The 17,712-nt window shown below is 42.5% G+C and overlaps 1 protein-coding gene across 1 annotated transcript; it reads right to left on the bottom strand.

Moving 5' to 3' along the window:
- Positions 1 to 4,532: 4,532 nt before the first annotated feature.
- Positions 4,533 to 6,640, bottom strand: LOC306921269 (beta-1,4-galactosyltransferase 1-like; the record flags this gene model as incomplete). The annotated part of the gene is made up of 2 exons (XM_079498378.1): positions 4,533 to 5,198; positions 6,413 to 6,640. 2 exons carry the CDS (start codon positions 6,638 to 6,640, stop codon positions 4,533 to 4,535), a joined length of 894 nt encoding a protein of 297 aa, XP_079354504.1.
- Positions 6,641 to 17,712: the final 11,072 nt, after the last annotated feature.

The following is a 17,712-nucleotide window of genomic DNA, read 5'->3' as shown; positions in this document are numbered from 1 at the left end:
ACAGTCAGAGATACATACAAAGTCAAAGAGTGCACTGCTGGAACCTTGACTGCATTTGTACTACTTATAGTACAATCTTTTGGCTTGCAGCGACTCCACATTGTTTCTTCAGGAACAATATTTCTAGTTATTATTATTATTGTCATTATTGTTAGTTATTATTATTAGATAGCATTTATGTATTATGCATTTTATGTATTTATATTCATTCATATAGATTGAAATTCCATGGTGCTTAGTGTTGCTTACGTCTCATTGGTTCTCCTTAATCACCAGCTGTGGTAATTGAAAGCGCATACTATAAATCCAGAGAGTGAACAGCAGCCTCTTCATGCAGCTTGTTGGGGCAGCTGTCTCAGTCATTCGCAATGGTGTTATGCAGTGTGGGCTTGCTCTTCTCTCTGTTGTATTCCTCAGTGCTTGTTAGTACCCAGGATTTTACAAGTTTACTTGACAACAGTGCTGACGTTCCTGATCCTGATTTGGAATGGATGCATCTGGAGCATGTCCTGGCAGAATAAGCTAAAGTGGTGACGCCGGCAAGGCCTGCATTCCCACCAAAAAGAAGGCCTGTGTCTTCTCCCAGGAGTCTATTGACAGACAGCCATCCATCTCAGCAGAGCCAGCAGATGCCTGAGATGTAATGTGGATGAGAGAGGAATATCCTGACCGGAGAATGAGATGCTGGTTATGGGGCATGTTTGGATCTGGTGGGGGGTGCCAATAAGGATGGCTTCGGTTTTGGAGCTGTTTAGTTGAAGGAAGTTGAGGTTCATCCACGCCTTTATCTCCTCCAGGCAGGTGGTAAGTGTGGATGAAGGGGATGGTGCTGGCAGGTTTGCGACTTTGCGGGTGGTGGTTTGGCTGCGGGGGGGGGGGGGGGGGGGGGGGGGGGGGCGCGTGAGTCGATATTGAAGTAGAGTTGAGTGTCATCAGCATAGCAATGAAAGGAAATTCCATGTCACTCAAATAGCCAGATTCGTACATAATTTTTTTTTGTGGCACTTTTAGACCTTCATAGACTATGTTTTCCATCACTTTCGAGATGGGGCTTAGAATAGAAATAGGGCGGTAGTTGCCGGGGTCTAATTTGCTCCCTTTCTTGTGCAGGGGGGTTACTTTGGCCAGATTGAAATCTTGGGGGACCTGTCCCTGTTTGATGGAGAGGTTTATTATGTGGGTGATGATTGGGGCTATAGAGATCATTTTCTTTTTTTGTGATAATCCTCCCTATACTAGAGTGTGCCCATCCTTCATCCAATCAGGATAGAGAGGGGCCTTCCTCCAATCATGATCAAGCGGAGGCAGGCCTTGGTGTGCGTGCTGTTGGCCTGTTGCCGCCCCCCCACTGTACAGCGTGTGCATGTGCACATATTGTTACCGGGGCGGACCAGGGTTTTTTCCAAATAACACAAAACACTGAATGCTCCTTTAAGATATGTTTATTTATTGACAATGCAAACATTAACATCAGATTACAGAATTACAGATATATATATATATTTTTAAACAAGACAAACAAAAACAAAACGCAACAGGAAAAACAAAAACAGCAAAAGGAAAAACAATACTGGAAAAAAGGGTGTAACCTGAGCGGGGTAAAAATATTAAATTAGCTTCCCAATTCACATCATCATTAAGTGCATCCCAAATCTGTCACCCATTTATGTTTAATAGCCGGTAAATTATTGTTTTGAATACTATCTACTGTATGGAGGAGCTTAATCCTTTAGTTGAGGTGATAAGAGTACAAAACATATGATCCTCCAAGGGAGATTTTTCCTTGCTTTTCTAAGTAAAATGTTGTAGGTGGGTAAGGGGGTAAGTTACTTGATTACGGTACTTGGATTCAGACATCAGCAAAAGGGGTCATCATCTCCACAGCTGGAGAAGCATCAAATCATCTACACAGCTTGTGGCCTAGATGTTTTATAAACACACTTTAATTGAATCTGCTTTGTCACTAAATTAATTTCTTTTAGATTGTATTCCATCTTCTAAAACATCAATAAATTATACAGCCACTCCACTACATACAGTACAATACAACATGCTAAGTTTGTCATATAACTGCATGCCCCACTGTTCTGGGCAGCCAATCAAATGCACTGCAGGAGCCTGCAGGAAGCTGGTGAACCAATGAGATGCATGTTAGAGCTAATTCAGAATTCTGCCATAGCAGTCATATTAAAGTGCACACAAGCACAAATATTCAACCTATGAACTGGACAAGGATGGAATACTTTTCCCTTTTCCTACTAATTAACTCATGTGAGTAACACATTTACAGTATAACAGATTTGTATTATAAAGTATAAAATTATAATAAGGATTATTATAATTCATGTTCACAATGAGTCACATATTTTTGTCTTATCTTTTTTATATGAAGCACTTGCTGTTTGGAAATGAAATGATGACAATGATCTGATGATCTTCATCAGAACAAATGCTATGTTTACTGTATAATAGCCTAATCAAGTTTTTTTTTTAACTTTCTTTTTATTTCAAAAATGTTTCTTTCCACCAAATAATGAATGAACAAAAATCAAACATAAATATGAATCCCAGAAAACAATAACAAAACAAAAACAAAAAAAGATAGAGCAGGTGGAGCCGAATACTGTAGTGTAGTATAACTTGACTGTAAGCTAATATATTAAATTATATCAACTCTACAGAAATGAATGACTTGCTGTTACGAGGATAACATTGAGCATTGAGCTTGTTTCCCTCATCCAGGTGTGCTAAATAATAGTAGATCTACTGTAGGGCTGAATTTTTGTCTCCAACTTCTGCCAACGTGCAGTTTCAAGTGCAGACAGTAGATGGAATCATTGTGCAGCTCTGTTCAACAAACGCTCATCAATCTCAGCATAGAGTCAAGACAAAGTGTTTGTCTATGGTCCCTGTGGTCCATTCAAACCAAGTTCTGACCATAGAGGTGCTGACCAGTTCACAGCCATAGACTGTAAAATATTCACAGCTGGAAGGAGACCAGACAGGTCACACATGTATAATACCCACAGAAGTGTGTGTGTGTGTGTGTGTGTGTGTGTGTGTGTGTGTGTGTGTGTGTGTGTGTGTGTGTGTGTGTGTGTGTGTGTGTGTGTGTGTGTGTGTGTGTGTGTGTGTGTGTGACGTGTGTGTGTGTGCGTGTGCGTGTGTGTGTGTGTGTGCGTGTGCGTGTGCGTGCGTGCGTGCGTGTGTTTTCTGTAATTTTCCCTATGTTCAGCAGTACACATTCATATTGAAATTATTATGCTTGTCACTTTTTGATTTCCAGTCACACAGAAGGTGCACATTCTGTAATCTCTTTTTTATCTGAGCACAACTCAGTTAGGCTACAAATGATGATATATTCATCGAGAATAGTTCAATCTCTGTCTTGTCTGTTGTGACCTTGAAGATTGGCTATTTTCATGCTATTTTCACACATGACAAAGTATAAATAAGTAAGTAATAGGCTATAATATGGCAAAGTATAACAGTGATTGAGTGGTTAATTATTTATCATCATTTATTTTGAGGATTTTCTTCTTTTTTACATAGACACAAAGACAACACAGACTTACAGTTCAAGACAATACAAGACAGTTACTTAAACAAAAGTAATATACAATAATATATATAAGAACAACAATTAAAAACAAAGAAAATTAAAGAAAAAGGAACAGAAAATATAATAATAATTCCCAAGTGGTACAGGGTTGTGGAAGTGGAATGCATGTGTGCAAAGTGATGGTGGGTTTCGTCCTACATAGAATCAACTGCGCTCTTCAATATAGTCCAAAAAGGGGGTCCATACCTCTACGAATACATCTGGCTTATTTTGTGTTTCATATTTAAGTCTCTCAAGTGGTAGTAGTGACATTAGTGGTTAATTATTATCATCATCATCATCATCATCTATCAAAAAGAACAGTTTGAATGTCTTAATGTGGATGGCCAACATCCACAGTGATAAAGAACAGTTTGAATGTCTTAATGTGGACGGCCAACATCCACAGTGATAAAGAACAGTTTGAATGTCTTAATGTGGACGGCCAACATCCACGGTGATAAAGAACAGTTTGAATGTCTTAATGTGGACGGCCAACATCCACGGTGATAAAGAACAGTTTGAATGTCTTAATGTGGACGGCCAACAACATCCACAGTGATAAAGAACAGTTTGAATGTCTTAATGTGGACGGCCAACATCCACAGTGATAAAGAACAGTTTGAATGTCTTAATGTGGACGGCCAACATCCACGGTGATAAAGAACAGTTTGAATGTCTTAATGTGGACGGCCAACAACATCCACAGTGATAAAGAACAGTTTGAATGTCTTAATGTGGACGGCCAACAACATCCACAGTGATAAAGAACAGTTTGAATGTCTTAATGTGGACGGCCAACATCCACAGTGATAAAGAACAGTTTGAATGTCTTAATGTGGATGGCCAACATCCACAGTGATAAAGAACAGTTTGAATGTCTTAATGTGGACGGCCAACATCCACGGTGATAAAGAACAGTTTGAATGTCTTAATGTGGACGGCCAACATCCACGGTGATAAATGTGTAGAGCAGGTCCTTGTGAACCTTGTTGATGGTGTATGTGAGGGAGCTGAGCCCGTCCTCGTCCATGGTCAACGCTGTCCTAGAGAGCATGTCCAATGCCTGGGGATTTGGCTCATTATGCAAGTCTCTTTCGTGCTTTATCATCTTGTATCTCCCCGTCACCATGTCGGGCCGAGAGATACCTTGGAATTTGATGACGGTTCTCTGGTAGAGATCGTCGTCTTCACCGCCCCAACCCCAGAATTCATTCGAGAAGCCATTAATGACCAAGTACTGCTCTATCGACATGGACACGACCCCTCCAAAGTTGGTTGGTGAGGCCAACTCGAACTGAAATTTGTCAATGGCCACAGAAAGGTGTCTGGGCTTATTAAAGCAGCTATAGATGTTACGGTCATTCATAGGGATTAAGTCCACATCAGAGAAAACAATGCAGGTATAACTGTACTCTTTCATTGCCCTGATAAAGCCTACATTCATCAATTTGGCCCTATTGAATGTCCCCTCGCCGTCCTGATTAATGACGTACACTCCGTAGTCCAGCTGTTGCCGCTGTAGAATGGGATGGAGGTAGTAGAGCCACTGGACGAGGTGCTGATGTCGATTGCGAAATGGAATGATGATCGCCACCTGACAGAAACATAATGTTAATGTTATACATTAATATGGTACAGACTACTGTATTGTGCAGAGTGCCCAGAGTTTCACACTATGGGACACATAAGTTGTTAAGTTCACTCTGTATATCCACGGGCATAATAGCATGATGATGCCATTACAAAACATGGGCTACATGGAAGAAATGGGATTAATAAAACGAAATGAACTGCTAGAAAGTCATAAATTAACTTAATTAAGCAGTCACCGTCTCTGTGACATGTTGTTCTTTCTAAATTTTACAGAGTATAGAGATCGACTACTATGCAATCAAATAAATCTGTATACAAGACAATTTCTGATTTCAGAGAGGGAGGGAAATACTAAATTAACTGTTAACTACATTAAAAAAGATTGCGGGGGCGAGTTGGTAAAGGGGCGAGCAGTCTCGTATTCGTTACTGGCATACGACATATATTGGTCCAGTGTTTTACAAGAGTGTCCCTGGACAGGCAGACAGGGGAACAGACCTTCATTTCCGAGGCACCACATTTTCGAAACCAGGCGCACACACACACACACACACACACACACACACACACACACACACACACACACACACACACACACACACACACACACACACACACACACACACAATAGGGGTTTAGTAATAGGGGTTTAGTAATAGGGGTTTAATAATAGGGGTTTAGTAATAGGGGTTTAGGGGTTTAGTAATAGGGGTTTAGTAATCCAATCTTTTTGTCCAGCATCCTCTAAGTAACCAAACCTCCCAATGGAGAAAACAAAGTAGGGTGCGTGACGTTTTAAAATTTGTATTCTTTTTTGTAATTTGTATTAGGCATTAATTTCTCACTTCTCTTTATTCCATGAGGCACCTCCACCTTTATTATTTAATCACAATGTCGTCTGCATTTCCTCAGTGTGATTAAAGCAGTCCTTTCAGTAAAGAAAAGCTTCACTCATAATAATGTATTTCTCTCACCATATGGCCACTCCAGGGCTTGTCTGTAGTTTTGTGTATTTGGTTGGTAATCCAAGAAGACTTAATTTAGCTCTTTAGGTAAATGACTGTATCAATAACTGTGTTAACTGCTCTGAGAGCATGGACCTGGAGAAATGTGTCAAATCAATTGACGGAAAAACTGTAATTAGATTTGTTACAGCATTGATTACACGGAGAACAAGCCAATACCAAACTTCAAGTCGTCCATTAATCTACAAACCTTATGAGGCGAAATACAGTCTGGTGGTTTGTATCGTCCTCCCTCCAGCAGAGAAGGCTTCATCTCTGCTCTCACAGCCTCCATGGTCCTGTTCCAGTTGAACTCCACCAGAAGTGGACCCACCAGGTGAGGAGAGGTCCCAGGACAGGGTGCCAGAACCTTTTGTACTTCAGACTCGGTTTGTAGGGTTTTTGTCTCCTGGGTTTTAGCTAACTCATCTCCTGTCATTATCTGAATGGCACTGATGTGTCTGGAAAACAGCCATAAACCTGCAAGTAATATCACTAACTGAAGCACTATTATGATTCGTATTGCCAGTTTCGTCTGCATCTTTCCTTGAAGAAAGTGACAATGATTTGAAGATATAACAGCCTCTCTCTCTCTCTCTCTCTCTCTCTCTCTCTCTCTCTCTCTCTCTCTCAGAATGCAATGGTGAGCTGAGGATCATGAACATGCAGGCGTGGCAACACCTGCGCTGTGTGTGTGTGTGTGTGTGTGTGTGTGTGTGTGTGTGTGTGTGTGTGTGTGTGTGTGTGTGTGTGTGTGTGTGTGTAGAACACTGCACTCAATGAGGACATTATCCAAAGGTGCTATATAAATAAATATACAATAAAATACTGTATATTTAAAAATAATAGGTTATATATTATTTAAAATAATACATGACCTATTATCAAACTTTATCTCTATACCAATGGCCCAGTCAACATCCAATCTTCACTGTAACCATATAAATCATATTTACTGTCTCAGAGAATCGCTACACCACCCGGAAATTCTACCGTGTGAATGTGCAATTTTATCACGGAGATCAGTGGTAGACTCTCCAACCCAATGAATTTTGAATGTAGGGAATTAAGTCTTTCCAGATCTTGACACAATTGTCACATTCCTCCAACAGTTTATCAACAATCTTTATCCGCATCACTGTGCCTTGCGTGTTGGCATCTTTCTATTGGGGGTTATTTTGGGGTCATTTCCATCAGCAGATGCCGCCGGTTCTAGGGGGGGGCAGGGGTGGGCACAGCCCACCCAAACGTGCGTCCTGCCCACCCAATCAAAAGTTATGGGGATCCTTTATTTTTTTGCCTATAAAAAATATCATGAAATATCTGTACCGTTTCTGATTGGGTGGGCACTGCGCAGCATTTTTAGACCCAACAATGAATGCATACCGCAAAAGTTGTGTCTCGGTAGCGAGGCGGAGGGACCCGACGTCTAGCAAAATTAGCACAACAGAGAAGTGTTCAGAACACAACACAGGGCACACACTGAGGAGAATGAGCTGCGTCGAAAACCCCCTACACATAACCACGCCTCCAGCAACAGATCCACGAATCAGGAGTTCTACATGCTCAAACACAGACAATGAGAAAATACGTTTCAGTGATTATTTTCTAAATAAACTTTATCTCACACAATCACTCTCTCTGTGTGCTCCCGTCTGCTCACTCTGTTGGTAGCAAGAAAGAGAGCGACATGCATCCTTTCTTTAAGCCTATAAGCAAAAGCAAGCCTAGTGCTGCTTCTGCCTCTGCAGTGAGTGCAGTCCCTAGCACATCTGTTAGCACTGTTGCTAACACAGAGGCTATCGCTGCTGTTGCCTCTGCAGTGAGTGCAGTCCCTAGCCCATCTGTTAGCACTGTTGCTAACACAGAGGCTATCGCTGCTGCTGCTGTTCAAGAAGTTCAAGCTGTTCAGAAGAATGCGCTAAAAATATATATAAGCAAAATGGCAACGCAACCAACATTAGCTCAGCTCTTTAAGAGAAAGGAAAGAGTTGAAGAAGATAATGACATTAAAGACAAAGTTAGAAAAACAACCAAGACCATACAGTTGCATGACAGAGAGTGACAGATGGGGAGGAGGAGGCAGAAGTGGCAGCAGGACCAGCATCAAGCACAGGTAATAATAACTAGAAACAAATTTCAAGAAATTTGACTGGGTGCCTGCAGCTCGCCAAGTCTGTCCAGCATTTGAGCCACGGACCACCATTTGATGACATTTAGCCTCTCAGACCCTGTAAGGGTCCTTTTGGTTGACTTTCAATGGGGTATTTTGTCTAAGTTTATTGCACATTACGTTGCCACCAACATTCTAATGCTAACATGCTAACATGCTAATACTAACATGCTAATGCTAACATGCTAACATGCTAACATGCTAAAATGCTAATGCTAACATGCTAATGCTAATATGCTAATGCTAACATGCTAATATGCTAATGCTAACATGCTAATGCTAACATGCTAATGCTAATGCTAACATGCTAATGCTAACATGCTAATGCTAACATGCTAACATGCTAATGCTAACATGCTAATGCTAACATGCTAATGCTAATATGCTAACATGCTAATGCTAACATGCTAATGCTAACATGCTAATATGCTAATGCTAACATGCTAATGCTAACATGCTAATGCTAACATGTTAACATGCTAATGCTAACATGCTAATGCTAACATGCTAATGCTAACATGCTAATATGCTAATGCTAACATGCTAATGCTAACATGCTAATGCTAACATGCTAATGCTAACATTCTAACATGCTAATGCTAACATGTTAATGCTAACATGCTAACATGCTAATGCTAACATGCTAATGCTAACATGCTAAGGGGTCCATTTGGTTTCGCTCAGGGGGGGCGGTCCGGTTCTGGCGAGCCGCCCCGCGTCCGAAACGGTTGAGAAATGACAGAGTTACGTGTTTCCCCGAATTTCTCTATTGACTTTCAATGTGTGTGTGTGCGTGCACATGTGTGCATGTGCGTGCATGTGCGTGTGTGCGCGCCTGGGCTAGTCTATGCAAACGCAAACAGTATTGAAAGTAAAAGCCCACTGACTGTCAATGACAGAACGTATGTCAGAACAAATTGCTCTATCGCAAAAAGTAAAAGTCGAATGCGATTTTTGTTTTCGCTGTGAGTGACCCGAGGCATTGAGGTACGCCGTGTGCGATCGTGGTATTGGTACGATAAAAAACGTGGTTATAAGAGCGAGTTAAGAATTGTGCTTGTGATGAAAAAATTGCTGACTCATTCAGGTATTTAACATGGAGTTTATGACACATTATGATGGTACACCTGTCGCTTTCAGGGCTGTAGTTCACGTACTGTATGTATCTGGGCTATGGTTGTGACATTGGGTGAAAGAGGACGAGTGTGGCTACAAAATTACCGAAACCCATGCGTGTAAAGTGAATATTTTGGCTGTGAGGGCGATTTGTTCGGAGAATTTCGGTATAGTCTTCACATTGGCTTCTCACTCTGATCCGCTCTCTCTCTGGGCGTGCGACACTCTGAGTCGAGATTATTGCTCAGACCACACACACTTTGAACTGCGATAGCGGGCAAACCGTGCAACGTATTCGAATTCCGTCTGAACCACCACGAAGTCGATGGCCTCGTGTGCTGTTTGACGTTTAAATCGTGTTTCTACGTAACAGTATGCCAGAGCAATGTGGCTCCAAAGTAACGTGTCGTTTTCTGTTTTAACCCGCGTCTCCCCATCGACTTTGAATGGGGCATTTTTCGCGTCGTTTATTGCGAATTACGTCGGCACGGTAACGCGAATCGGAAAGAAAAGCACAAGCACACCATTCCCGGCCGAGCCGCACGTTTTGATGTATATATTGCGGGGCTTTGGTAAACCGTGCGGCCGGCCATAGACGTCAAAGTTTCGCGTATTGGTGATTATAATTATTATGAAGTATGCGTTTTAGATTTCAACCTGTGTTTCTGCCATTGCATGGCAGGCACCCAGAATAATAATAATATTATGAAATTCCTGATATTATATCAATGCATTTCAGGGGTACTGTGGGTTTACTTTGAACCCCAAATGTTATTGGCACAGTATAAAAAAAAGCAGTTTTCTATGCATTTCAGGGGTACTGTGGGGTTTGAACCCCCAATTGTTTTATTGGCTGTGCCAAAAAAAAGCAGTTTTCTATGCATTTCAGGGGTACTGTGGGGTTTGAACCCCCAACATTTTTTTGGCCGCGCCGCTTTGCGGCGCGTCCGGGGTCGCCCCCCTTACAATTCTGTCTGCCCACCTGAGTGGGGCTGGCTAGATCCGGCCCTGAGCTGCCTGATTGTACAGGAATGACGCGTTCACATGCAATCTCTATCTCAATGCAATCTCTATCGCTCACATGCAAACCACTAGCGGGCCTTCTTGGCTCATAGTCAGACTCAGACATACTGTACGACGCTAGCCGCTCAGCTGGCCACAGCTCTGGGTCATACAATTCTGCCACTTCCTTGCACTCGGCAGTAGGGTTTAATCCCGGGATTCCGGGCCTCCTGGGTACAGGGCACGCAATTTCCCGCCCGGGAAATGGCTTGGTGACCCGTCTCCCGGAGGTTGTTGTTTTTCCTTGTTATAAATTACACTAAAGGAGTTTTCACACAGTGCGCGTTCCCCTGATCTATGAGTGATCAAATGTCCAATCTGACCCTCCCATCATTTTCAAACATGTTTGATGATATTTATATGGAATTATGGATCACACTCGACTCCAACGTAAATGTTGGCGGCGCGGGCGGTATTTAAATACCTACGGGCGGGCACGGGCGGTCAAGATAAAATCAGCGGGACTCCGCGAATCCTGCATCCTCCCGCAATTAACCAGATACAGAGTTTATATACACTTTAGCAAAATATGAATGTCTGACAGACATCTTCAGGCACGCTCCCAAAGCTGCTGCACCTGTCAATCATTAGCCTAATCAGTCACTCTGTGAGAAGTGTGTGTTTTACCTGCTTTTGCCTGCATGTGTGCATCACTCAGCAATAACGTGAAACGGAACACAAAAACTCAACAAAGATGAGTAGCCTATAGGCTATACAATTTGTTTTATAATAACCACCAGCACGCAGCCCCTCTCTCTCTCTCTCTCTCTCTCTCTCTTTGTCTCCACCAGGCCGAAGGCATGGGGAAAGAGTATGTTTTGCACTCCGTCCGTCCGTCCGTGTGTCCGTCCGTCCGTCCGTGTGTCCGTCCGTCCGTGTGTCCGTCCGTCTGTGAACAGCTAATCTCTGGCACCGTTGGCTTGATCGCAGCCATACTCTGCACACACACTCCCTGAATGCCAAAGCTGAACCTCTGCTCCAAAGTTTTGGCATTGGCCTGTTATAGCGCCACCAGGAGGCCGCTTTGTGCAAAACAAATATTTTGACAGTACACCTACAGATTTTGTCCAAACATTACGCAAATTGGTACACAGTCTCTCTAGAGCCATTCAACGAAACGGGTCTTTCAGATTTTTCAGACTCCATCCTGATTGGCTACGATTGGCTTCCAAAGTTCGCAGGAGTGCTCCGTTTCAAACAAAATGCTGCAAATCATGAACACATCGTGTGATTTCCGTGAAATTTTGCACGCACATTCCCACTAGGCCGAGGAAGAAATGCCACTTGAATATTTTCAACTCAGCCTCATGGTGGCGCTATAACTGGCCGATTTGTGTTTTTACCTATAACTGCACCGATCTGTGTAAAACCATGTATGCACACTCCCTAGAGGCCAAGGAAAAACCTTTGCCTGGAATTTTTCACATCTGCTCTTTATAGCGCCACCAGGAGGCCGACATATGTAAAACACATTTTCTAATATTACTCCTTCAGATTTTATCCAAATTTCACGCAAATCGGTAGACATGCTCTCCATAGTCATGTGATCATGTGATTTGTTTGATTTCTCATAATTATCCATCCTGATTGGCTACGATTGGCTTCTAAAGTTTTCAGGAGTAGCCCGTTTTGTACCCGTTTTGTGCAAATCGCCACAACTCCTCAACGCAGCGTCCGATTACGGTGAAACTGTGCATGCCTATTCCCACTACTAGGCTGAGGAAGAAATGCCACTTACAGTTTTCAATCAGCCTCATGGTGGCGCTACAACAGGCCAAGTCGCGTCACACACATACACACACACACAAAAACCCAAATAAACATGTTTATATTACTCCTAAACATTTTGCCAAACATCACACACACTCCTATCCTCCTGGTGGAGACCTGTGCCCAGAAGGGCACTTTTTCTAGTTATTACTGTTTCTCCTCTTTGTTTTATCCATGTTCTAACCACTGCGTTGAGACCAGAGTGAACATGTCCGTCAAATGAGAGGAAATGTGTGCGTTGGTGCGCACACGTGTGTGTGTGTGTGCGCACACATCTGTGTACTGACACTTGAAAGAGGAGAGGGCTTAGAGATTGGGCCAGCGATAAGGAAAGAGTGATAGGTAAACACGACAGCGTTTTCCCCTCTTCCTGTGGGCCATAAAAGCTGTTAAAAGCAATTCTGCTAAATTCCCAACAAAAACTGGTTCAAACTAGATTTGGAGTTAGGAAAACGCCTAATTTAGTTTGAGACCCCTTACAATATAACGTGTGTCACCCAAGACACGGGGCTCATTTTGGTCGAGACGCTGGCTGCCTCACATCAGCCGGTGCGCTCTTTTACAGGCAGCCGGTGGGCTGCCCCGCCGGGAAACCACATCAGGACTTAGAGCGAGTCCCGTTTGCTAACAACTTGTGGGTTTCCATATGAAACGATTTGATCGACTTTTATACTTTATACTTTAACTAAAGAAGGACGAGTAAAGGTACACTCGCGTGCAGCGCTGGAAACTAATTTGTCAACTTTACCCTGGTATCCAGTTTCCGAGCGCCGTTGAGGTCTCATCATCAAAAAGGTTGGTCAAAGATGTTTTGAGACATTCGAGCTCCCAGAACGACATTCGTTTGATACAAATAGCTACCTTTTGATTTAGTTTTGTCATTTAAATCTTAAAGTGACGCCAACCATAGAGCCTCTCCTCGCGAGAAGATCATTTATTTTTCCCTCTGTCTTCTTTCTAAAACTATCTTCTATTTTTGCATTGTGCTTGTAAACTGAACGGACCTATAGTTGAAATTGTTATTTGAGTAAGACTGGACTTTATAACGTTTGCCCTTGGCTATTTTACACAACTCATGTGCGAACTAGTCAGAAGCAACTATACCACAGTCACAGTCTACCAAATAATATATTTTCAATGCGCATGGTTAAGTCTTTATGGCTAATGTCCAAATTGAATTAACCCTGACACGCCCGTTCTTGCTATGTTTTTATTTGAGTGTATGACAAGTATGTTGTAACCTATTTCGATATAATAAATATCTCATTTTGCTGGTACAATCTAAACAAATCTCCGGACTATTCTTTGATTCCGTCTGTGTGTATTTGATTTGTCTTATATTGAGGGGGACTGTAACACAGTATTTATTCATACCGGTTTCAAGAACTCACGTCTTCATTTAGACGTTTTTATGATAAGATACACAGTATGTACATAGTTTCAAATCGCTTCATTCCGAGTGGAAACTATGTATATATTGACAGGCTAAGTGACTCACGTCTTCATTGGACGTTAATGAGATGCAAGTAGATAGGAATTAAATGTGTATTTGATTCGCTGGCGAGTCGGGGTTACATTTGATTTCTGGCTAATTGACATCATAAATAGACCTATTATCTCACTACATTGCCAACACACATATACACGCACGCACACTCGCGCGCGCACACACACACACACACACACACACACACACACACACACACACACACACACACACACACACAGACTTTTAGATTAGATTTTAGATTATGTTCCGGGGTTTTGATACATAAAGCATGATGAAATGTTGAATGTTTTGCCTTCTATAGGTTGTTAATAGTATGGTCACATATTATGCCAATCCTGAAAATTGCTCAACATATGCAAGTTAGCATCCGGCATTTTCTACATGCTGGGGACCCATACTCAACAACAACATTTATAACACTAGACCTGTATGTGCCCGTCGCCCACCGGTCTATTTGGGAACGATGCAACTTGGGAGTTTAATAAACGAAAGTCCGAAAGGTAGATTCTATGGTAGATCCTACCTTTTCGTGAGAAGTAGGCCTATTTGTGTTTGTGAGAAGCACTTGTTTTCGTGAGAAGCATTCGTGTTCGTGAGAAGCATTCGTGTTCGTCAGAAGCATTCGTGTTCGTGAGAAGCATTTGTTTTCGTGAGAAGCGTTGATACTTTTTCTTCCCATTGTTCGAACGGCATGCCTTGGCTTGGCATGGCAAACCACACCTATTCAAGCTACCTTTTGCCAAAACTAAAACTAGTTTAGCTGACGTAGAACGTCTCTATAATTATGATACACAGCCACAAACCCCCTCAACGTTGCAGCTAAGTGGCCCTCTTGCAATGGAAGCACCATCTGTAGCTTCTGATCCAATTAGTGAAATCCAAAACCCCAGTGTTGAATTGATGATTTGATCTACAGTATGTTGTCTATGTTAATGTCACACGCACGTCACGCTCGCCCATTCTGGGCGGGAACCCCTTTTGGTGTTCTAACCCTTCTGGATGGGAACCCATCTTGGGGTGCTGTACAGTATGTACTCTATTAAAAAAAATGATGTTGCTATATAAATATTTGAAGGATTTCAGAAAACTTTTTATTTTGTCTGTTTTGTTTAGTCTTCACAGTATACCATTGTTGGATAGGTTGCTGTAGTTGTCCTGTCCACTAGTTGTTATGGATACCACCATGATCGAGTCAGGTAAATGGTAAATGGTGCATTTATATAGCGCCTTTATCCAAGGCGCTTTACAGAGATTGTGCATTACATTCACCCATTCACACACACATTCATACACCGATGGCAGCGGAAACCATGCAAGGCACCAACTAGCAATTAGGGGTTAATCGGGAGCAATTAGGGGTTCAGTGTCTTGCTCAAGGACACTTCGACAGTAACTCTGGGGGAGCCCGGGTTCGAACTGGCAACCTTACGGTTACCATCCAGACACTCTACCCCTGAGCCACCGCCTCCCCTGTTACGAATGTCTGGAACTCCATATACTTTATGGCAGTGGTTCTCAAATCCTTTGAACTCAGGGCACCCCTTTAAAGAACTTTTCCATCCACGGCTCATTTTCAGAATCTTATGTCATATACGGTACGTACATTTGGAAATCTTCCCCCCTAAGATACAGCATGTCACAAGGAGAACTTGAGAGAGAATATCAGTTTCCATTACATATAGGACAGACTGAAAATAACTTTTATACTTTATACTATACTGAAGACGAGATTTGGTGTGGCCTTAAATGACCTGGCGGTGACATATGGTGACGCATCGACTTATGCCCAGCCTTTATTGTTTGTTTTTGTTTTTTTAACAAAACGCCCGTGGCTAGGGTTAAGTCATCATTATCAGGAAATGCGCTCAGAAAACAGACCTGTATTGCACGGTATAGCCTACTTGAGTTGTTTTTTCAACTGCAAGTACAGTGCAACTCACGTCTGTTTGACTAAATCTAGAGGGTCTACGTGATTATACTGAAGTGCTGTTGATAAATTAAAAATATTATCTGTATATAATGTATTCTGAGGCACTGCTGGACTTGTGCCACGGCACCCTATAGGGTGACGCCCATTCTGTATGGAGACTTACATAATGTAAGTCTGACATCATAGACTCCAAGTTGGCTATAGCATCAAGCACTATAGCCAACGGTATAAAAGGCAACAGAATGCCAGTGATAGATTTGCAACAAAGACCCCCAGAATCCACCCTCAGACCTGGAGGACCCTGATGAGGACCCGAGTCTTAGTGCTTTTTCTGGTTTTATCCTCTTAGCAGTTATTGTATTGACCTGTACCTTCCTTGGACTGTACCCACTCTGCAAACTGTTAATACAATTATTAAGGGACCAAGAAGTCACGAAGTGACTTTGGTCACTTATTAAGGGACCAAGAAGTCACGCAGTGAGTCACTTATTGCTTTTGTGTTTATTAGGGACCAAGAAGTCACGCAGTGACTTTGGTCACTTATTGTTTTTGTGTTTATTTTTCTTCTCCTTCTTCTCCTTCTCCTTCTCCTTCCGCCAAAAATAGCTGTTCTGACTGAATGGTGCAGTCGGTTTTCGCGAAACGCAGTAATCTGGTAGAGGGCCATGCCAAACGGTGAATATGCGAAGCCCAAGACGATTGGCCAAATGGTGGCGCTATAGCGCTCAATTGAAAATGCTAACTTTGAACGTGCATAGCTCATGAACCGTTTGACCGTTGGCAATGACACTTTGATACCCATATGCGTCTCCTCATGCTGAACAACTTTCGCGTTCTGACTTTTGACCTCTGACCTTTAGATCACCCGCCATTTTGAATTATATGATCAGTACTTCTTCTCCTTCCGCCAAAAATAGCTGTTCTGACTGAACCGTGCAGTCGGTTTTCGCAAAACTTGTCAACATGATAGAGGACCATGCCAAACGGTGACTATGCGAAGCCCATCATGATTGGCCAAATGGTGGCGCTATAGCACTCAATTGATGCAAAACTTGCAAACTTTGAACGTGCATATCTCATGAACCGTTTGACCGTTGGCAATGACACCTTGATACACATGTGTCTCCTCCTGCCGAACAACTTTCGTGTTCTGACTTTTGACCTCTGACCTTTAGATCACCCGCCATTTTGAATTATATGAAAAACAGTTCAAATGTAACTCCTCCCAGAATCTTTGCTCAAAATGCACGAAAACTTCTACACGTGAACTTTGGACCTATACGGACAAATTATCGTAGCACATTTTTTCTAAGTGAAAAAATGAGGTTTTTATGAACCAATGAAAATTGCTGTTTTGTGAAACTTCTTCTGCACCTAATACCTATATGAATACTGAATGATGTTACTGTTTAGAATGAGTCAACTGACTGTGTCTGCACAGTGCTTTTTGAAAATATTCGGATACATTATCGCTTGCAGCAGGATTGTACATGAAGCTGAGTTAGAATTGCATCCATTCCCTTCCATTTTCTCAAGTTTTCTCTCCTTTTCTCTTCTTTCTTCTCTTTTCTTTCTCCCCCCTTCTTCCCCCTCCATTTTTCTTCTTCCCCCCCTCTTACAGTCTAGTGTTCCCCAGCTTTAGCTCAGTTGGTAGAGCTCGTGCCTTCAGACCACAAGGTTGTGAGTTCAAATCCGGGTACCGACAACTCAGCTCGTCAGTCATATTGTCTCCACCAGGCTGAAGGCATGGGGAGAGAGTATGTTTGTCCGTCCGTCAAGTTTTTGGACAGTACACCTACAGATTTCTTCCAAACATCACGCAAATTGGTACACAGTCTCTCTAGACATTTGGGATATTTTGGCTGAGATGGCTCTGTTTGTCAAGTCTCAAGTCAGTGTGGAGATTACCCGGCGGCCCTGTAGCGGTGTTGCTGCCCCTCCGCTCCCTCC

The sequence above is a fragment of the Electrona antarctica genome (assembly GCF_951216825.1).
Source record: "Electrona antarctica genome assembly, chromosome: 4".
Classification (NCBI taxonomy): domain Eukaryota; kingdom Metazoa; phylum Chordata; class Actinopteri; order Myctophiformes; family Myctophidae; genus Electrona; species Electrona antarctica.
This window is presented reverse-complemented; position numbering and strand designations above follow the sequence as displayed.